Here is a 22,897-nt window from a genome sequence, read left to right as displayed (position 1 = left end):
TGCTGTCGGAATTGCAGGAAAAAGTTCCAAGTTTCCACTAAATTTCGGTTGAAACAACCGAAATTTCGGCTTTTTAAAACCGAAATTTGGACCATGGTTCCTAGGAGGAATCCAATGGTTGTGAGTAATTCCTGCAATTCTTCACCTTCAGCACCTTCAAGCCTACGACTGCAACTATTCTCATGCATCTCAGCAGTCTAAAAGTCCTCCCATCCAAGTAAGTACAAACCTGACCCTCCCCACCTCCCCTAAAACTTGTGTAGGTTCCTCCCCCTCTCTTTCCTCCTTGCGGCTGCAGCAAAACCCCATTCCCCCTATTCCTCTATCTTTCTTGATTTCTGTAAACAGCATAGGAAACCAGGATTGCAGAATTTTCTACAGTTCAACTATTCTTCTCTCTTGCGGCGGTAGTGGAACAGCAGAAATTCCCCCCTCCCCCCAAAAAAAAAAAAGTGAAGAGAAAAGAAAAGAAAAAAGACTGAAACAGAAAAGAAAGAAAAGAAATGAAGAAGAAAGAAAAGAAAAGAAAAAGAAAGAAAGAAAGAAGAAGAAGAAAGATCCAATCTTGCTGCATGATTTCCCCACCCCTTCCCTTCTAATCTCAAGTGTTACCCTTCCCTCCCTTTGCCGTAAGATCCATTATTTCCCTCTTTGCTTATCCAAGGTATTTTCCTTCCCACCGTGCCTAAGTTAATAGCACCCTATTACATCCCAGTTTAGGATATCCTATATCAGCCCCCATCCTTTCCGTTTATCCCCTGATTATTTGACTAAACTCTTCCCCTCCCATTCCCGTTGGGCATATCCTACCCTACCTTTATTAATCCAAATTATCCCATTCCCCTTGCAATCAACTATAATCCATTCCCTAGGATCTTTAGGTATTCCCACAACCAAAGATACATAATTTATTACCCTTTTACCCACTCACGCCATCCCATAGGGTAAGCCATAATTTTTAACTATCCCATTGCATACCCAACCCCTCTCATAGGATACCCATAGATTCCCAAGATCAACATCTCCTTGTCAGTCCACATACTATATCCTAATCCTTGGATGGCCCAATATTTGCTTGTTCTTATTAAAGAGGGTCCTGGAAGATCTAACTCAGACCCTGGGTTACATCATTGGACCATGGAATATGCCAGCTCCAGCATGGGAAAGGGGTCATGATTCAGATCATGAAACCAAATTTGATCAAACTTGGTGTTGAGGCCATCCAAAAAGTTATACACCTGTGTTTTTCTTCTAGTTTCTTGCTGCACCAGCAGAATAAGTTCCAGAAGAACCGTCATAATGACATAATTCCTGCTACATATTTCTCAATTCTGAATAGTATTTAGAAAGCATATCCCTTTCTATTTACTTATTTAGTATCATGGTTTGTCTTGGGCAGCTCATACACCTTGGCTGCGCATCATTGGCAACTTGTAATATGTATCCTTGCCAGCCAAATTTAGTAAAAGGTAACCTGGGAGCAATGTGAGGGTTCTCATGGAATTGATAAGAAAAGACATGACAAGGAATTGTTTGAACTTCATTTCCTCTGAGACAGACTGGCAGCAGTAGGCTTCTTAGGTTTCCTGGTATGATAACCAGAAGAACCATGGTAATCAATAGATTGGAAGCAAGAGCAAGACTACTGTTGTAATGTGATAGGAAACCTCAGTCCATGTTTTCAACAACTACAATAAGCAATTTCTCCTATCAAGTTTGATGGAGCTTATATTAAACAAAGGAAAGGCACGATCTCTGACTCTTCCTGGATAATTGATACAAAAGCAAATGTCTGACATAGCTTCTGTTCTGAGGAGAATCACTGCCAACTAGAAAATATCCTTGCCAGCCGAATCTAGCATCAGGTAACCTGGGGCAATGTTAGGGTTCTCATGGCATTGACAAGAAAAAGCAGGACAAGGAATTCTTTGGACTCCATTTCCTCTGCTACGGACTGAGAGCAGTAGGCTTCTAGGTTTCCCTGTATGAAAACCAGAAAAACAATGGTAATCAATAGCTTCAAAGCAAGAACAAGCCTACAACAAGTAATTGCTCTGATCAACTTTGATGGAGCTTCTAGGAAATGAAGGAAGGGACAATCTCTGACTCTGTCCTGGATAATTGGTACAAGAGTAAATGTCTGACATAGCTTCTGCTCTTGGAGATTTACAAACGAAAGGCTCTAATAGAAATAGAGCAAAGGCAAAATCTTCAAAACATGAACAGATTTCCTCAAAAAAAAAAAAAAAAAAAAAAATTCAGATAAGAGAGATATCTTCAATGCATCATTAGGGAAACCCAAAAGGGGCCCTTGATGGGAAAGAAATCACCAGAGAGTGGTAAAAAAAAGAGAGACCAAGAGGTAGTAGTGGTGCCAGAAGAAAATGAAAAGAAATAGGGAGGTGGAAAATGAGAGGGGAAAGAGGCACAAAAGGAATGGGGGAGAAATAAAACAAGACAGAGAAAGGAAGGAGGTGGGAGGAGGTAGTACTGTTAGAAAACAAGAATTAAATAATCAAAACAGCAGCTGAACTTGAACAAAGAAAAGAGAGAAGAAGAAGAGAAGAGAGATAAAGAACTAGTAGAGGAGGCTTGTGATTCTTGCTTAAGAGTCTAGAGTCACATTTATAGCTTCTAATGAATCTAATACAACTTGAGAGACAAGGAATTGTCCTCTAGAAAAAAGAAACAAAAAATTACAACTTTAGTAACTTCCTAGCTCCTAAAATAGAAAATTCTGAAAATAGAAACTACTACTAAAATAGAAACTATGCTTTCTAAAAACTCCCAAAACTTATGTAGCAAGACTCCAACATTAGAAATAGAAAGTAGAGTAGCATCACTAGCATATACTGTTCACGTGAACAATAACACAGATTTTACTGTTCACATGAACAGTACCGTGAACAGTAAAAACAGATTTTTTTACTGTTCACGTGAATAGTGTCGTGAACAGTAAATAGCCCAAGTGTATATACTTCAACACTCCCCCTCAAGCTGGAGTGTACACAAAGAAAACTTCAGCTTGCACAATAAGAATAAACTTGAAAAGTAGCACCAATCTTGAATCGTGTAGCAATGGCAGATGTCGATAAACACTGAGAAAACTTCACCCAGGAGATAATCAACACCAACTTAAAAAAAAACTTTAATTCTTCATGTCAATAGAACCATCCAATATTGAGAACAATCGACGATGTTGAAGACGAACAAAGTCCATAAGTATAGCAGGATCAAAGACACTATCATATAATGCCGGTAGTAGGGAGAAATATCCACACTAAATCTTAAAAAATTGTAACTCCAAAGTCCAAATAAATGCTTCACAAGAAGCCAAGTTGTAGGTAGGCAAAAGGCATTATCCTCATAATGCCCGTAGTAGGGAGACTTGTCCACTCTAAATCTTCAAAATTGCAATTCCAATGTCCATATAAATGCTTCGCAAGAAGGCAAGTAATAGGTAAAGTATGGGTAGGTAAAAGGCAATATTGATTACTATGGACCAAGTAGGTAGGTAAAAGACAGTATAGGTTACTGTGGACCAAGTAGGTAAGGTAGTATGGGTTACTACGAGACCAAGTAGGTAGGTAAACACAATATGAGTTACTGTGGACCAAGTAGGTAAGGTAAAAGACAGTATGGGTTACTGTGGACCAAGTCGGTAAGCTAAAAGACAGTATGAGTTACTGTGGACCAAATAGATAAGGTAAAAGACAGTTTGGGTTATTGCGGACCAAGTAGGTAAGGTAAAAGACAGTATGGGTTACTGCGGACCAAGTAGGTAACGTAAAAGACAGTATAGGTTACTGCGGACCAAGTAGGTAAGGTAGTATGGGTTACTAAGTAGTTAGGTAAAGGACAATATAGGTAAAGACATGTAATGATATCGTTGTAGAATGCCATAAGTTGAGGACAAAGATCTTAGGTAGGGTAAAAGACAGTATGGGTTACTGCGGATCAAGTAGGTAAGGTAAAAGACAGTATAGGTTACTGCGGACCAAGTAGGTAAGGTAGTATGGGTTACTATGGACTAAGTAGTTAGGTAAATGACAATATAGGTAAAGACATGCAATGATATTGTTGTAGAATGCCATAAGTTGAGGACAAAGATCTTCACAAATAATATCCATCAGCACATCTTGAGTAGATATAGAATAAGGTACCATTCTCCCCCTCACGTGTAGCATTACACGTGGACAATTAATGATGAGCAGTGTATTATTCACCAATAAAGTTGATTAACCAGCAGAAAATCGTCTCACATGACAAAGTCTTGTGCACCAATGGGGAAAAAAAATTATGGACCACCGCTAACCCTTAGGCAGGAGCAAATTAGATCAGGAAAAAAAAAATATTGAACCAGCTTGGAATCTCAAAATTGCAGTAGTCGCTGCAGCAATCCACTCAGAAGAAGTGCAATAACGTTAGTTGCAGTAGCAAATAATATCAGATCTCGGACCATAGCAACAAACTTTTGCTAGATTTGAAACTCTAACAGATCTTGATATGAAGGAAAAGTAATCCTCTAGGTCTTTGTAGAAGTTTTAGATAAAAAGAAGGTTAAACTTGATTCTAAAATAAACAACGGAAGCAGTAGTAAAGCAAGACGATATCAATAGAATTTTTTAGAACAGAGAAATTCATTGAAACAGGGTACTAGTATACGACTTGCAGCAGAACTTGTAGCACAAACAATGGAAGACAATACTTAGGTCTTGCAATCCGAATTATGGGCATATCTTCGCAAGAATCAAGAGGAATCCCAGGACATCAATGCAGATCGAACTTCAAATTTGCACAAAAAAAGGGTAGTAGCAGCCTCGGTTGAATCAAATAGGTAGACATATCCCCAGAAAGCTTGGGGCCTTTTTGTAGTATTAATACATAGATACTTGGTGCTTCAAAAGTCAAAGAAGGACAGCCATTCACAATTACTGCAGCGAAGGTTGGGGCTACCCTAGATAAGAAAAAGGAAAAAAAAAACTTGGCAGCCAAGAGAGAGAAAACAGTCCCTAGGTTGATTAAACTTGCTCTGATGCCATGTTAGAAAACAAGAATTAAATAATCAAAACAGCAGCTGAACTTGAACAAAGAAAAGAGAGAAGAAGAAGAAGAGAAGAGAGATGAAGAACTAATTGAAGAGGCTTGTGATTCTTGCTTAAGAGTCCAGAATCACATAGCCCTTTTATTTATAGCTTCTAATGAATCTAATACAACTTGAGAGACAAGTAATTGTCCTCTAGAAAAAGGAAACAAAAAATGACAACTTTAGCAACTTCCTAGCTCCTAAAATAGAAAATTCTGAAAATAGAAACTACTACCAAAATAGAAACTATGCTTTCTAAAAACTCCCAAAACTTATGTAGCAAGACTCCAACATTAGAAATAGAAAGTAGAGTAGCATCACTAGCATATACTGTTCACGTGAACAGTAAATAGCCCAAGTGTATATACTTCAACACTGAGGATGACGAGACTTTCCTTAGCTTCTCAAAGCTTATTGTTTCAGAGAGCTGGAAATATGAGATTTCTCTAACAATCTTCTCAATGAACCTCTCTAGAGAAAATGTTTGTTTGTTTATTGGGGTCTGAATGCTTATGATCAAGTAAAATAAAAGCCGCAGAACTTCACCCTCCACCCCATGTGATAAATCTACCAGTTTGATGATGAAACTAAAAATTTTCATGGTATTATTTTCTCATGTAATCAAGGTTCTCTTTTGTTTCTTTGGTAGGGATGTTATTTACTTTATCATGATGATTTGTTGGAAATTATTAATTTCTTGTTCTTTTTCTGATTTTTGATTTAGGAGTACTTTTTCTTGGCATATCCTACATGAGCAACTTTTTTGTTGAAGAAATCATAAGAAGTATGGAGAATCTATATGAAGCATCTCTGTCAACTCAGGTTGATGCATCTGAACCCCAACCATAGTTGTCACCCTAGGTGACACCTTGGCATCCTGGCCATTCTTTGGGTCAAGGTGTCCTGGTGTTGCCTTAGTTTTTGTTGCCCTCTATTGCCTCGCCTCACCTTGTCACCTTGACAACTATGACCCCTGACATATTACTACATCGATCATACTGATCAACTTAATAGCCATAGCTCACATTTGCTTAAATCTATGGATGTATGGAAGTGGATGAAGTTCATACTTAATAGGGTCAATTGGTCAGATTCTAGGATTTAGGTAATAGAAATAGCACATGCTGGTTGAATGGTTTTGATCATTGTATTGGTAGGCCATGTCTATGGAAGAGGGCAGTATGCATCAGTTTCAGTCCTTGTAGGGGAAATTATTTCCAGCAACTATATGGGTGCATTGCAGACGCTTTCTTTTCCTTTAATATTACCACAATTTTAAACCAGCTTATTTTCATATGGTTTTAAATTTTAATTTTCTGGGTTTCAGATGCATGCAGTGGTGATTCTTTACAACTATTATCACAGGAGACAATTTTCGAAGCTTGAATTTCTATCTTTCAAGTCATTTTGCAAGGTGGCAGTCAATGCAAAACCTAATTTGTTGATGCATATGAAATTCATGCAAGGATGCAATTTTGGAGAGTGTGACCAGGATCAGCAGCTTTCGATCACGGAGAATGTCATCATGGATGCATGCAATATTTGTATAGATTTAGATGCTTCAAAAGATGATCCTAGCATTGACGGATGGCCTATTTCTAAAATCACTGTTTTTCTAGTTGACATTATGAAAAACAACTGTTTTCTGTCTTTTGGTTCCATAACCGAAGGCATTTGGTCACTGATAGAAAGGGACCTTGATGACTTTAATACCCCAGCTGATGGTGTTTTGGAGAGAAAAGATAGTAACAAAAGGAAGAGAATCACCAAAGGATCTTTGAGGGATGAACTGAGTGTGGAGTCTGGTTTTCGGCAACTTGCATTTTCAGCTGTCAAAGAAAGGACAGGTATGTAATCTTTAAATAGGAGGAAAGCTTACTTAAGGGTCTTCATTTCATTTCTCTTTTAAATTTTGTCTTCTTGATTTGTTATATTGATGGGGAATACTGACATAAAGGGAGAGATTTAGTCTTGGAAGTTATTTAGTTTAGCTGAAGAAATTGTATTATGTCAAACACTGTTTTGAATCTATTCAGAGGTTACTTCAAATGTCACGTAACCTTGTCTTTTTTGCATAATATTTGTTTTCTAGTGGCTGACTTCCATTTTATTGTCGTCGCTGATTCTGGGATTTGAATTGTCTTTGTGGAACAGATATTGATCAGACAGATCTTATGGTTTTGGAAAGCCATGTTGTTTATTCAATAACCAAAAGGAAGACAGCTGCTTGTTTTTATTTAATGCAATGTACAAAGCCACATGAGGATATCATTCAAGTTCCAATAAAAGATGCTATCAACAGGTTTTATATTACTCACTTAAATGGTATTGTAAAAGATATATGTGATGGGGCATTTGATGTACACCACATTTAGATGCAGCTCTTTTGGTTACTATATTTTAGCATTTGGTGGGGAATCAGTATTACCCTTCAGTAGCTAGTGGGCTTTTAGCATCTCAACAGGCCATCAGAATGATTGTGAACAGTATACAACCACTGGCACTTGACCAAGTCATTACCAGGGGATAATAAATCAATCTTCATGTATCACAAGTCATAATAACTTCCATTTCTAGATCCTATGGCAGATTTCATCATGGAATTTTAAAAGCTTCAGTATGATTCCCAAGATCAGTAATATCAGAGAAAGATATAGTAAAACTATGACCATGGTTTAAAGTGTCATAGCATATCCTCTCGTATTGGCCAATATGTATCGGTATCGCAACCTATCAATACGATACTCTGTGATGTTTCTCTTGAAGAAATAAAATGAATGCTTATCATCTTTTTTCTTATTGCAATGTATGGGCCAATAGTTTGATGTATACTTCAGCCATAATGGCTTTCAAGACTGCTTGATCTTTTAGCTCTAATATATGTGACATAGAAATTCTATAATGGGAAAATTGGATGCACCAAACCTAGGCTCATTTTGTAACTGGATTATCTTGGTGTACTCAATTAAGAAATACATCCTGTACCTAGTTCTTCAAATTTTAATTGAGCATGCTTTTCTGTAACTTCTGAAGTTTGCAGGGCCCCTTGGTGAAGAAGATTTCCAGCACTTATACAATAACCCCTGCTGTTGAATTTTTCCATTTATTGCCTTATGCTGGAATTTTGTCAGAGTGGCTTTCCAGGTAATTAATTTGCGGCTTAGTTTATTTTGATTTTATGTTGTTGGAAAAATGTCCTTTAAATGGTCATCCTTGATGCATATAAATAGCCCAAATAGGATTATATTAGCGAATCAGTTGGTTTACATATTATATTGTGGTCATAGTTCGAAATTTTGTTTCAACAAGTTGAATCACCGAGATACTGAAATTCCAGTCGAAATTTTGGTGAAACATGGTTTCAGGGGTTTAAGGTGGTTTTTGCTTTGATTTTACTAATTTGAAGCCAATAAACACAATGGCAATTTTATTATTATTTTTATTAAAACCTAATGCAAAGTGATTTTTTTTGACTTGCACATGCTTGACCGTATATGGATGAAATTGGATCATGTGTTTTCAATAATATTAACACGGATATATAAGAGAACATTGGAAATTTCATTAAAATACAAGAACAATGAGAATACAGGTCATGACTATGTTTTGAAAAGTCAATACTCAATTACAACTCTACATGACACCTTTAATCATAGTTTATAAGTCATAACTTACATAATGATAAGACAATTTACATGAATTAGTGAGACCTAGGCTAATAAAAGTTGCCACCACTATATGTTCGTTGGACTCGATGCTTATTCTATGCCACATATGCATCCCATGATATAGAAGTTGAGAAGTATCAAATATAATCAAATACCACCTCCATGTATGTGGCATCATCAACATACTGAAGGTAACAAATCTAGGATATGGGTCACCATACTGTGAAGTGTGATGTCTGCGATGTACTACTGATTGATCCGCTCTACTTATTGTAAGGATCATATGGTGCCACCAATGTTGGGTACAAGTATGGGAATTTTGGCTGGTTTGCAGGGATAAGGAGAGGGTAAGAGAACATCTCTTCAATTAAGGAAGACTCCATACCGCCATATTGTGGCACAAAATGTCCCCACCGCCATCATCTGACCATATGGATTGAAATATGATCCACTTTGCTTTGAGGCCCTCTAAGATGAAGAAGCCTTATCCAACTAAATGGGGCCGGCCACATGGATTCTTGCCTTCCAATCAACTCTGTTTAAGGCCATACTAGATATAAGGCCTAAGCTATGCACATCCTTTCTCAACACTTCTCCTAAGGTCATTTTAGGTCTGCCCCTAGCTCTTCTATTTCCTTCAATCTGGATTAAATCACTTCTCCATACAAGGGTGTTTACAGGCCTCCATAGAACGTGAATGTGCCACCTCAAACGACTTTCTCGAGGCTTGTCACTCATCGGAGCTTCTCCTAGACCAGTGCTAATTTGATCATTTCTTATCTTATCCTTCCTAGTTTTGCCACTCATCCATCTTGGCATTCCTTATTTCAGCCACAATGAGTTTATCTATATGATGCTTCTTAACCCAACACTCTGCAACATACATCATAGGTGGTTGTGCAATGGTCCTATAGAATTATCCTTTGAGCTTTAAGGGAGTATGTCGGTCACGCAAGACCCCGGATGCACCTCTCCACTTCATCCCTCCTATTTTAATTCTTTGGGAAACGTCATCCTTTATATCACCTTTTTTATTTATGATTGAGCCAAGATATCTAAAACATTGATTGGAGGAATCTCCTCATCAAGTTTGACCACCTCAACATCCACTTGATCATGACCAAAGTTACAAACAAGATGTTCCATTTTCATTTTACTTAGTTTAAAGCCTTTTGATTCCAAAGTTGCTCTCCATGATTCTAACTTGGTATTAATCTACTAGTCTCTCATCTATCATCACAGTATCATCAACAAAAAGCATATGCTAAGGAACCTCATCCTAAATTTATTTGGTTAATTCATCCATTATAAATGTAAATAGATACGGGCTTAAAGCTGATCCTTGATGCAGTCTGACTTTAATTGGGAATTCACTGCCTCGTCCTCACACAGTCCTTACACTTGTCACTGAACCATTATACATATCCTTAACTATGTTTACATATTTACTTGCAATATTTCTTTTCTCTAGTTCTTGCCATATTCACGCTCAAGGGACTCTATCATAAGCTTTTTTGAGCTCCTCTGAGGTGAATTCCCACCAGTAGTCCCAATACTCATGTCACATATACAGCTCGATAAGCTATCAATGTTTGTGTTTGTCTGTCTTGGTGGGGGGGGGGGTACTGGCCACGGGACTCTCTCAAGTATCCCATAGTTTTAGTAGATGAGGAGGGCCTACTCTTGTGACGACGTATGCCACTATGGTTTGGTCTTGGGTAGCATGTACATTGTCTGTCCATTGAATCTGATGGGGCTCACTGACTGTAGCATTTACTCTCAAGGTCCACCATAACCACCACCACCACCTCCACAACTCACCCATCAGTGCCTCCAACATTGCTAGTTTCAGCCCTCCTCCTCTCCTTGCCTAGCTCACTGCACCCTTTCTCCCTTCTTCTCTATCATCTGCAAGTCTCCCCCACCCCTCCAACCCAAATTCCAGCTACCCTTCCACCGCAGACCTTCCTCAACCCTTTCTGCTCTCTTTCCTTCTTCTTTTCCACTTCATCTTGCAGCAGCCAAGAAACATGAGTGTAAAGAAAAGAAAAGAAAAGGAAGAAAAGAAGAAAAGAAAAGAAGAAATGAAAAGAAAAGAAAGAAAATAAATAACAGAAAAGAGAGAAAAGAAAGCAAGAATTTCAAGAAAGATCAAGAAAGGAAAGAAAAGAGAGAAAGAAATTTAAGAACCATCCATGAACCTTAGGACAGTCCCCTATTTTCATCCCATTCATCCCTAAAAGTTCCAAGACCCAACTGCAAGCTTCCCTACTCCCTTCCCTCTAGCCGCAAGCCTTGCAACACCTTTTACCCTATGCCTTTCCATCTGAATTTGATCCCGTAGCTGAATTACTGTTATCTCAAATTAAACCAACTCATTAGATTATTGTTGAGCCCTAATTTTTCCTCTTCCATCAGAAAACCCTAACGATCCCATTCCCAAGCCTGAATAGATCCCATATACTAGTTTCGCAAATCAACCCATCCCATATTAGATATCGTTAAAACCCAAAATTTCCTAATTCCGTTTCACATAATCATCAAACTACTATTGTGGCTTATAATATTTTGAAGCAGTGATGAGGACATCAGTGGGTAGTTCCGAGTTTATCGGCGACGCTGACATAGAGATCATCCCACAACAGCATCTATGTGGATGGACGATGAGTTCGGAGGTTATCGGATTGCTAGGATCCTATGGTTTGATTAGAAGCACTGCCCACAGGCAGTTTGTTATTTTCCTTAGTCTTAGTGGGTTGGGTAGTAGTTTTCTATTGAATTTTTTAATTTCATGTTTGAGTCTTTATGGGCTGGGCCTAGAGTCTATTTTGGCCCAATTTTGAATTATTTTGGATTTGGGTTATATTTACTACTTAAGTTGGGGTTATTTTGGGAATTAAACATGTAGGGTTGGGAGGGATCAATTCTTTTATTTAAACCTTGTATGGAATTCGTTTTTGGTAGCATGAATGAATGAAAAATTAAAAGATTCTCTCTCTCTCTCTCTCTCTCTCTTGTGTGAGTCTCTTTCTTGGCATGGATTTCTCTTTCTCGAATAAGTTCTTCTTCTCTTCTTCTACCTTCATCTCTTGCATGGATCAGTTTTCTCTCTTCTTCTTTTCTTCTGCATAATTGCTTTCTTCTCTCTTTTCTTTTCCTATTCCTCTTCTCTCAGTTTTCTTGTTTTTCCTTCCTTCTTCCTCTTTCCTTGCTATGCTGTCCGTTAAAATTTTCTTTCTTCTCTGTCATACCTTTTTTTATTTCTTCTTTTCTTTCTCTCCTTCTTTATTATCACCTCTAGTACATCATTATTGCTGTGTTTCTCCATTCTAACCCTATTGTCCATTCCTAGGATTCACCACTACTTAGAAATATTTTTTCTTTCTCTTATTTCTGTTCCTAGATGTTTTCTAACCCCAGTTTTGCAGCCAGGACCTGCAGGTAACTTTATTAAGCCTCTCTTTGAATAATTTTTTAAATTTATCTTTCTTCCTTTGCAGTAGTTTCTTTAAAAACAAAACTTCCACAGATTTCTTTGCATTGTTAATTGCTGAATTCATTGTTAGAAACCTGATTTTGACTAGGACAATACTATTTTCTTTAGAATTCTTGATATTCTTGCATTCAATTTAGAGTTATGGTGCCAATATCCCCATCCCCTTGTTTCCCCTATTAATTCTTGTTTAGTTGCGTTCATTAGTTAGGACTTATTGTGTTTCTTTTTCCTGCTTTAACTATCTTATAAGCATGCTTAATCAAAATTCAGGTGCTGCAATTCCTTTTTCTTTTATTAACTGTCAAGGATAGGCGTCATATTCTAAGAGTCTAGTAGCCCACTTTGTAGGTCCCCTAGTTTCTAGGGTTTCCCCTACATCAATTCTGGTATTAGAGCCTGGTTTAAAGTGTCAGTAATGCTGGACTTTTAGGTTTCGGCTTGTTAGAATTGCTGGTTTTAGTTTAGGTGTCTTTAGGTCAGACTGTGTATGGTAGTACCCCGAAGTGGAAATGAATATTCCAACATGACAGGTTCATTGAGTGCCCAATTGACCCCTGACCAATTGACTCAGCTGCTCCATCAAAATGGAGAGATGTTAAAGGCCATTCAAACAACTAAAAAGGAGTAAAATAATCAAAGGGCAGCACAGGCAGCCCAAGCCACAACCATTCAGGCCATAGAATGTAATGTTCGGACCCTTGCAACATGACTTACAGCCATAGAGGGACAACAAGAGCAACAAGGACATAATGCTCAAGCCAATGGACCTAGGAGTGAAAACTACCAAGTCGACCCCCAAAACTTTGATCACCGCTTTAAGAATCTTGATAGAATTGGGGATAATTTCCAAGGCAATGGAAGAGGTAGAGGTAGAGGTCGTGGAGCACTTGGACATCTTGGTCCTATGCATCACAACCTATGAGCATGATGATGTTCTTGACACCCATGATAGAGGGTTCGATATTAGGAGGATAGTCAAAGTAGAGACCCCATCTTATGATGGCCAAATAGATGTGAAAGTCTTACTAGACTGGATTAGACAAATGGACAAGTACTTTGATTTTATAATATGTCGGAAGAGGTTCTCTTTAGGTTTGCTAAGATTAAGCTTACCGAGGCTGCCCAAGATTTTTGGACAGAATTAGAGTACCAAAAGAACAATCTAGGACTTGAGCCAGTGACCACTTGGGTTGAGATGCAAGAAAGGCTTAAAAGGGAGTTCTTACCTATCACCTATAGGCTGAACTTGTTGAATGAAATGAACACCCTAAAGCAAGGGAAATTAACTGTGACTGAGTACATGGTCAAATTCAATGAACTTAAGATTAGAAGCCATACTCGTGAGGATGTTGAGCAAACACTTTCTAGGTTTATTACTGGACTTAACTCAGATATCCGGTCACGACTTGCACCCCACTTAGTGCGAGATATCCCTCAAGCCTTTAGGATTGCTTTAGAACTTGAGACGTCCGTGAAGACTTTTCCTCAAAAGAAGAGCTTTCAGCCGGGAGAATCTAGTTTCCGAAGGTCTACCCCTAACACTACCAATTTCCAAAGACCCCCCTGTTAATCTACAACATCCAATTGATAACAAGGGTAAAGGAATTTGGGGAACTCCCCCCATGAAAGCTGGCCAGCTCCAGTGTTTCAAATGCCAAGGATTTGGACATGTTGCTAGGGAATGCCCCAATAGAAACCTTTATGTTGGAGGGCAAAACCATGTGGATTTAGTTCAGGAGCCTGAGTATAAAGACCATAGACCAGATGAGAACATATCTGATGAGGATCTTGATATGGTATATGGGTCTAAGCTTGGAGTTGTGCGTTATATGGTATCACAACCCAAAGATACTGATGATTGGCAACGGACTAATATTTTTGTTACCTACACTTGCCATCAAGGTAAGAACTGTCGAGTTGCCATAGATAGTGGTAGCTACATGAATGTAGTTGCTCAAAGTGCTGTTTCCAGAATGGCGCTCAAACCAGAGGCTCACCCCAAACTGTACAAGGTTGCTTGGGTAGATCAGTCTACTATCCCTGGAACTCTTAGATGTTTAGTTCCCCAACATTCTACTGGTTATAAGGATAAAATGTGGTGTGATGTCCTAGAGATGGATGTTGCTCACATCATTCTCGGTAGACCATGGTTATATGATAGGGATGTCACTACCTATGGGAAATCTAACATTTGTATCTTTGAACGTAAAGGGAAAAAGATCCGATTGACCCCTAACACCCTAAAAAAGCTTAAGGTTGTAGAGCATAAAGGCAGTACCCTCAAACAAACTCGTCTAAAACACTTGGTATACTAAATCAACAAGAATTTGAAGTTGAGTGTAAAGAGAGTTGTTTATGCTTTAGTTGCCTCGCAAAGTAACCAATGCACATCACACATCAAACAAGTTTGTTAATATTCCAAAAAAGGTGCAACCCTTATTAGAGGAGTTTCGGCAATCGCTTCCCGAGGAACTACCAGATGAATTACCGCCTATGCGTGATGTCCAACATGCAATTGATTTAGTCCCGGGGTCCTCATTGCCAAACTTGCCCCATTATCACATGAATCTCAAAGAACATGCTGAGTTGAAGCGACAAGTAGATGAATTGCTTCAAAAGGGATTCACTAGGGAACATGGTGGGAGATCTCGGGAGATCTCACGAGATATCTCGGTTTTTCATAAATGGAGACGAGATCAAGGGTGAGATCTGCGAAATGGGATATCTTGCTCGAGATCTCGCCATATCTCGCTATATCTCGCTACATCTCGCCATATCTCGCCCCAAATCTTGCCATATCTTGCTGGAACTCTCAATTTTTTGCGGATTTCAGCTAAAGTTTCACTTGCAACTACTCTTAGCACATCTACAACATCAAAGGAAGCTCAATCATCCTCTACTTGTCTTATGAACTTATGCGTTAATGACTTATATAGAACTTCTAATGGTTGTATACTTTATCATTCTATTCTCGAAAGTCAAGATTGTAATACTCATATGAATGTTATCTTGATGATATTTAAGTTATTTGATGTATTTGATACACTTGATTTTCATTTATATGCCTTAATGATTTTATATTACATGTTATATAACCTTGCATTCTCTAATCCTACAGCATTTCGGTTTCACACTATGGGTAGACTTAGAAATCATACTTAGGATTGTTTTCTCACAAATCCAAGGCCACCAATGTGTTCAAAAGGCTTAAATAGGCTAAATACTAAGTTTTAGCCCAACTGGGACGCTAAAACCCACTGAGATGGGCTACCGAGTTAACGCCCAAAAAATGGCATATCTCGACCAAGATCTGACCGAGATGGTCGAGATCTCCTACCATGCTAGGGAAAGTCTTAGCTCTTGTGCAGTACCTGCCCTACTCAAACCCAAGAAGGATGGCACTTGGCGTATGCATGTAGACAGCCAAACCATTAATAAGATCACCATTAAGTATAGGTTTCCCATACCTAGGCTTGATGACATGCTAGATATGATGGCTGGTTCATCAATCTTTTCCAAGGTTGATCTTAAGAGTAGGTACCACCAGATTAGGGTTAGGCTTGGGGATGAATGGAAGACAGCCTTTAAGACAAAGGATGGCCTCTATGAATTGTTAGTTATGCCTTTTGGCTTAACTAACGCACCTAGCATGTTTATAAGAGTAATGAATCATGTGCTACAACCATTCAATGGCAAATTTTTAGTGGTTTACTTTGATGACATCCTCATAAAACCCCGTCTTCCCACTTAGATCACTTGCGTCAAGTTTTCCAAGTGCTTCAACGAGAAAAGTTGTATGCCAATCTCAAGAAGTGCACATTCATGAGTGATCAAGTCATTTTCTTAAGATTTATTGTGTCAGCCCAAGGTATCTGTTGATCTTGAGAAAGTGAGAGCCATTGTTGAGTGGCCAAAACCGACTAACATCCATGAGGTGCGAAGCTTCTATGGCTTAGCCACCTTTTATAGGAGGTTTATCTACCGGTTTAGTACCATTATGTCTCCTATCATAGATTGCATGAAAATGAAGGAGTTTTAATGGACTAAAAGTGCTGAGAAGGCTTTTAAAGAGATTAAGAAGTTGATGACGGAGGCTCCAGTCTTGCGCCTTCTAGACTTCTCTACAGTCTTCGAAGTTAATTTTGATGCATCTGGCATTGGGATAGGTGGTGTCCTTAGTCAAAAAGGACATCCTGTTGCATACTTTAGCGAGAAGCTTAATGAAGCTAAGCAACGCTATTCCACTTATGACAAAGAGTTTTGTGTGGTTGTCCAAGCCTTGCGCTATTGGCGCCATTATCTTTTACCGCAAGAATTTGTGTTATATTTTGATCACTAGGCCCTAAAATACTTGAGTGCCCAATAGAAGCTAAATCAGAGGCATGCCAAGTGGGTTGAATTTCTACAAGAGTATGCCTTTGTACTCAAACATCAACTTGGTGTAAATACTTCTGTTGATGCATTAAGCTGGGTTAATATGTACCTCCGCCACACAAATGCTACAAGTTGGGCCAACGTGCTACTTCAAATAATGAGTGTTAAGGTTATAGGATTTGAGCGAATCAAGGGCCAATACCCCACTTGACCTGATTTTAGTGAGGTATTCACTTCCCTCATTGGAGATCCTCCTATTAGCTGCTTATTACCTTCTGAGAGATGGTTTCCTTTTTAAAGGAACCAAACTATGCATTCCTAGGGCCTCACTTCGAGATTTTCTGATATGGGAATTGCATGTTGGGGGAGTTGCTGGTCACTTTGGTTGAGATAAGATGATTAGTCTATTAGAGGACCGATTTTACTGGCCAGGACTCAAAATAGATGTTTTTGGTAGTAAACCGTTTATGGCTCATTTCATTCCCTGTTCTAAAACATATGATGCATGAATTGTTTCTAAACTCTTCTTCCATAAGGTCGTCAAGTGCCATTGGTTGCCTAATACCATAGTGTCTGATAGGGATGTTAAATTCACCAGTCACTTTTGGTGGACTCTATGGAGGATGATGGGAACCAAACTCCGTTTCTCTTCCGCATTTCACCCCCAAACCGATGGTTAGACCAAGGTTGTTAATAGAAGTCTAGGTAACTTGTTGCATTGCCTTATAGGAGAGTACCTTACCAGTTGGGACCTGGTCCTTACCCAAACTGAGTTTGCCTATAATAGCTCTAAGAACCGAACCACTGGTCTGTCACCTTTTGAGGTTTGTCTAGGATACCAGCCCAAGGTTCCTATAGACCTTATTCCAGCTGTGTCCAGCTCTAGGACTTCCCCATCAGCCGAGTCTTTTGCGCAACACATATCTGATTTACATGCAAGTATAAGATAGCGAATAGCACTGAGTAATGATCAATATAAGTCCAAAGCTTATGTGCATTGACGACTGCAAGAGTTTCAAGAAGGAGATATGGTGATAGTTAGGATCAGACTGCAACGTTTCACTAAAGGGAAAGCGAGCAAGCTACATGCTCGTAGTGCGGGACCATTCGAGATTTTGAAGAAAATAGGAGCTATGCCTATGTTCTTAATTTGCCAACTAACATGGGGATTAGCAATATTTTCAATGTGGAGGATCTTGTCCCCTTCCATGGCACTCTTACTACTGCATCTTTTTATCTAGATGACCTTGACACCCTTCCCTTTGTTTTTGATGACCCTGCTGGGAAGACCCCTTCGTTCCCTACTACTTCAGTACCACCTATGCCTAAATTTCACAACATAGTTGAGAAAGTTGAAGAGATCCTTGATGAGAGAGTTACAACTACAAAAGAGGGAGGTTACAGAGAATTCCTTGTTAAGTGGCAGGGACATCTTGAGATCGACAACACTTGGATCACGATGGAGGAGCTACAACGACTTGACCCATACACATTAGAGTACTACAAGAGCCTTTATTCACTGGAGGTGAATTTTTCAAAGTCGGGACAGTTGATGAGGACATCAGTGGGCAGTTTCGAGTTTTTCGGTGATGCCGACGTAGAGATCATCCCACGACAACATCTATGTGGATGGACGATGAGTTCGGAGGTTATCGGATTGCTAGGATCCTATGGTTTGCTGAGAAGCATTGCCCATAGGCAGTTTGTCATGTTATTTTCCTTAGTCTTAGTGGGATGGGTAGTAGTTTGCTATTGAATTTTTTAATTTCATGTTTGAGTCTTTATGGTTTGGGCCTAAAGTCTATTTTGGTTCAATTTGAATTATTTTGGGTTTGGGTTATATTTACTACTTAAGTTGGGGTTATTTTGGGAATTAAACATGTAGGGTTGGGAGGGATCAATTCTTTTATTTAAACCTTGTATTGAATTCGTTTATGGCAGCATGAATGAATGAAAAATTAAAAGATTTCTCTCTCTCTCTCTCTCTCTCTCTCTCTCTCTCTCTCTCTCTCTCTGTGTGAGTCTCTTTCTTGGCGTGGATTTCTCTTTCTCGAGTAAGTTCTTCTTTTCTTCTTCTACCTTCGTCTCTTGCGTGGAGCCGTGGATCAGTTTTCTCTCTTATTCTTTTCTTCTGCATAATTGCTTTCTTCTCTCTTTTCTTTTCCTTTCTATCGATTCTTTTTATTCCTCTTCTCTCAGTTTTTTTTTCTCCTTCTTCCTCTTTCCCTGCTATTCTGTTCGTCTGAATTTTCTTTCTTCTCTATCATACCTTCTTTTTATTTCTTCTTTTTGTTCTCTCCTTCTCTATTATCACCTCTAGTACAGCAGTATTGCTGTGTTTCTCCATTCTAACCCTACTGTCCATTCCTGGGATTCACCACTACTTAGAAATATTTTTTCTGTCTCTTATTTCTGTTCCTAGATGTTTTCTAACCCCAGTTTTGCAGCCAGGACCTGCAGGTAACTTTATTAAACCTCTCTTTGAATAATTTTTTAATTTATCTTTCTTCTTTTGCAATAGTTTCTGTAAAAACAAAACTTACACAAATTTCTTTGCATTGTTAATTGCTGAATTCGTTGTTAGAAACCTGATTTTGACAAGGACAGTACTATTTTCTTAGAATTCTTGATATTCTTGCATTCAATTTAGAGTTATGGTGCCAATATCCCCATCCCCTTGTTTCCCCTATTAATTCTTGTTTAGTTGTGTTCATTAGTTAGGACTTATTGTGTTTCTTTCTCTACTTTAACTATCTTATAAGCATGCTTAATCAAAATTCAGGTGCTGCAATTCCTTTTTTCTTTTATTACATGTGAAGGATAGGTGTCATATTCTAAGAGTCTAGTAGCCCACTTTGTAGGTCCCCTAGTTTTTAGGGTTTCCCCTACATCAAGTAGGCTTCTGAAGGATTGATTATTGATTGTTGGTTCTCAAGGTGAGGATACTAGAGTGAATCCAATTGTAGGGTTTAATATCAAATTTCCTAATCCCTAGAATATAGGTTACACCAATTTGGTATCTGCAATAGAGGAAACAACAGTAGTCAGAGATAGATGAATTAGTTATAGCTAGAGCATGGATGAACCAACAATAGACTACTTCCATTTCATCATCATTTGCATAAAGGGAAAAGTCAACCACAAAGGCCTATAGAGATTTATGACTTTAGGAACATATGATTGTCAATAACCTTCAAGTTTTATGGAGTGGCTATACGATCTAGACAACTATTGGATAAGCATGACTTATAGTATAGCAAGATGTGGAGAGTGTATGACTAGTTGATGGGACATGTCCGTGTATAATGGGGAGATGTTAAGGCACTGAACTAAACACTTGAGATGACAGAAACTTTGAGCCGTGGTGTTGAGCACATTAATTCCACACCCACCCGATTCCGACAACATTCTAACATTTATTTTGTAGAAATTTGGTTCGGAGAAGAATGGTTACCTCTGAGATGACAAACTTAAAGATTTGAGTGAAATGCCGCTAGATCCACGCGATGCATGCATTTTTCAGGCAAGAACCATGCTAGAACGTATTGAAGATGTGGAAGATCGACTCAAACTGAGCAAAAATCACATTGGAAATGAAGTGAGAGTTATGAGAATACCAGGGCGAAACATTGAAATCTCGGCAAAATTTCTCCGAGATTTGCAAAATCAATGAAAGTAACAAACCAACAATATTTGAAGGATGAAACAACACGGGTTGGACCCGAAACATCTGAAAAAATAATAGAAAAATAAATAGTATTACAATTATTAGAAAAAAGAAAAACTTGTTGAGTTTGCTTTGCTATAATACCAGCATCATGATGAAAATCATTCAAACTACAACGTTTAACCAACTCTGGAAAAAATTTACTTAGGTAGATAGAGGAATGTGGCCTAACGACGATGCTACTGAAGGAAAATAAATAATGTAGGAAAGTGGAACGGGGGAGCCCGTAGTCAAGGCTTATGGAGAACTGTCTAGCAAGTAAAGTCCCTTTTTCCACTTACCACTGCCAATCGTACGCCCCTGTTTCTAGGACTTGAAAAACACAGTGAGAAGAGTTGAAGGTTATTTTGCAATTCAAATCCCAAGTAATACTACTAATAGACAAAAGATTAGTAGAAAAATTGGGTACATGTAAAACTGAGGATGTCTGGAAGCGAATGATGGATCCCTTTCCTTATGTTGGAGTGAGAGACCCGCATAGTTTAGTTAGGAGAGACATCAAACTATGTATGAAATAAAATAGAAGTGTCAGTCATGTGATCGGTGGTGGACCTAGAGTCAATTATCCATGAGGAAGAGCTCGAGGACACACTGTGGCAACCAAATGTACCTGAGTCAATTATCCATGAGGAAGGCTTAGATGGATTAACAGTGGTAGAGGGGTTACTGACATTGGAAGTTGGTGTGGAAGAAGACACTTTGAGTCTAGTCATCAATTGAGGAAGATACTGGAGCTCCTTTGAGTTAGGTGTTGCTGGAGCACTAGTATCATCTAGATGGGCTTGATTTGCTGTTGCCTGGAATTTCCTCCTCGTTTAGCATTTCGTCCCCTTTCGCGGGAACTAGGTGGTTGGCCATGTAGCTTGCAACACTTGTCCATTGTATGATGTTCACAACCAGAATATTCACATTTTACTGGAGCATGGGAAGATTCATTGGTATGAGAGCCTCTTGTACAACAACCAAGGTAGATCTTGTTGGCATACTAGTATGGACCATTGCTGTTCTGTGGCTGTCCTCTGTGTCTACCATAACACAAGCTTGCCCCAGGGACGGGAAAGGTTCACGTGAGAGAATGTGAGCACGTATCTGATCATATTCAATACCGAGACCGACCAGAAAATTATACACTCTGAGCTTTCTTCCCACTTCGATATGTAGCAACATCAACAGCACAGGAGGAGTGAATCGGCCATATAAATCAAATGTCTGATAATACCCCCCAGAGTATCATAATATTGGGAAAATAGAAGTTCCTTTTGCTGTAAGTTTGTAACTGATGAATTTTCCATTGTATCTCAAAGCATTGGGCATTGTTACTGACCTTAGAATAGGTGTCCTTACCAACTTTCTAAATAGTAGCAGCATTAGGAAGGAGAGGATAACTCTCGACAATGGTAGGTTCAATAGAATTTAGTAGTAATCCTATAACAAGAAACTCATCTGTTTCCCACTTGTCTGTAGTTGAACCAGCTGTTGAAGGTTTCACTGATGTACCGTGGAGATAACCCATAAGACCATGAGCACCCACTGCAAGAGCCATAGAGCGAGACCATTGAAGGTAATTTCTCTTGTTGAGTTTAACAGAGGTCATTTGAAACTAGGAAAAATCACACTCATGAGCAATTGGAGCATCCTCCATACTAAGTAAACTAGAAGAGGCGGTGGTGACTGATTCAGAAGTCATTGCATGGATCCCGATAAGTAACCAATCCCCAAAAACATTAATCCTTCATCCATAAGGAATCACACCATGAATGGGTATAATGAACCTTTGGTAGGAGAAAAGTGCTCACCACCAACGGAAAGAGGACATAAGAGGAAGGCGAGGGCCTAGAAAAGGGTTTAAGGGTTTAGCAATAGGTTAACAAGGTCTCAAGAGTTCACAGGAGAGAGGTGGTGCCTCAGCAACCTCGCAGTAGGGCTAAAACGGCTGGTGGAAGCAGTGGAGTGGTCCTAGAGGCTCTGACTTGCTGGCAGAGGCCAGTGGTGGCTGCTGGTTGTCTTAGGGACCTTGCTTTGGCTAGTGACGGTCCTTAAGACCTGGAGGAAGGGGTGGGGGGTTGGTGGCTATGGTGGCTGTAATGGAAGGAGGCTGGTGGTGGTGCATTGTAGGGTTTCTCAGAATTTCTCAGATTAGATGGCTCTGATTTGTGGCTCTTATACCATGTTGAGTTGTTTAAGAACTTCTGACTTGTGTTAGAGAGACACGATCAGTCTTTATTTATAATAAATATGTGTGAGACAAACAAGAGCAGTTATACCAGTCTTATCTTAGTCATATCTTGCTGAATGAACCCCATTGGTAAGGGCCAGAAGAGTGTGATTCAAGGAAATATCAGCAAGCTGTGGCCCATTTGAATAAGTGTACATGGTTGTAAATTCATGCCTCGTTTTGAAAAGGAAAAATGACGACGGACCCCAAGTTTCACACCAAGCAGAAGGCTAAGGTAGGAGAAGCCTCTGGGCTCCTGGCTGGCAGTCTACCAATTTTAGCTCTCTGAAATATCCCCCCCCTCTCCCAATCTCAAGAATTGACCTTTTTC

General features: G+C 39.1%; 1 protein-coding gene across 3 annotated transcripts in view; it reads left to right on the top strand.

Annotated features, from left to right (window-relative positions):
• The window catches only part of LOC149022148 (uncharacterized), an 88,260-nt gene that overhangs the window by 20,296 nt on the left and 45,067 nt on the right, over positions 1-22,897 (top strand). For all 3 annotated transcript variants that reach the window (XM_089150316.1, XM_089150315.1, XM_089150314.1), the window contains exons 2-4: positions 6,414-6,933; positions 7,241-7,388; positions 8,120-8,230. In XM_089150316.1, the coding sequence (XP_089006442.1) occupies positions 6,414-6,933; positions 7,241-7,388; positions 8,120-8,230 (779 nt within the window). The remainder of the gene's footprint in view (positions 1-6,413; positions 6,934-7,240; positions 7,389-8,119; positions 8,231-22,897) is intronic.

This window comes from Hakea prostrata, chromosome 3 (assembly GCF_041222555.1).
Source record: "Hakea prostrata isolate BN-2017 chromosome 3, UWA_Hpros_2, whole genome shotgun sequence".
NCBI classification, from domain to species: Eukaryota; Viridiplantae; Streptophyta; class Magnoliopsida; order Proteales; family Proteaceae; genus Hakea; species Hakea prostrata.
The sequence above is the reverse complement of the archived record's forward strand: the minus strand, read 5'-3'. Positions and strand labels throughout refer to the sequence as shown.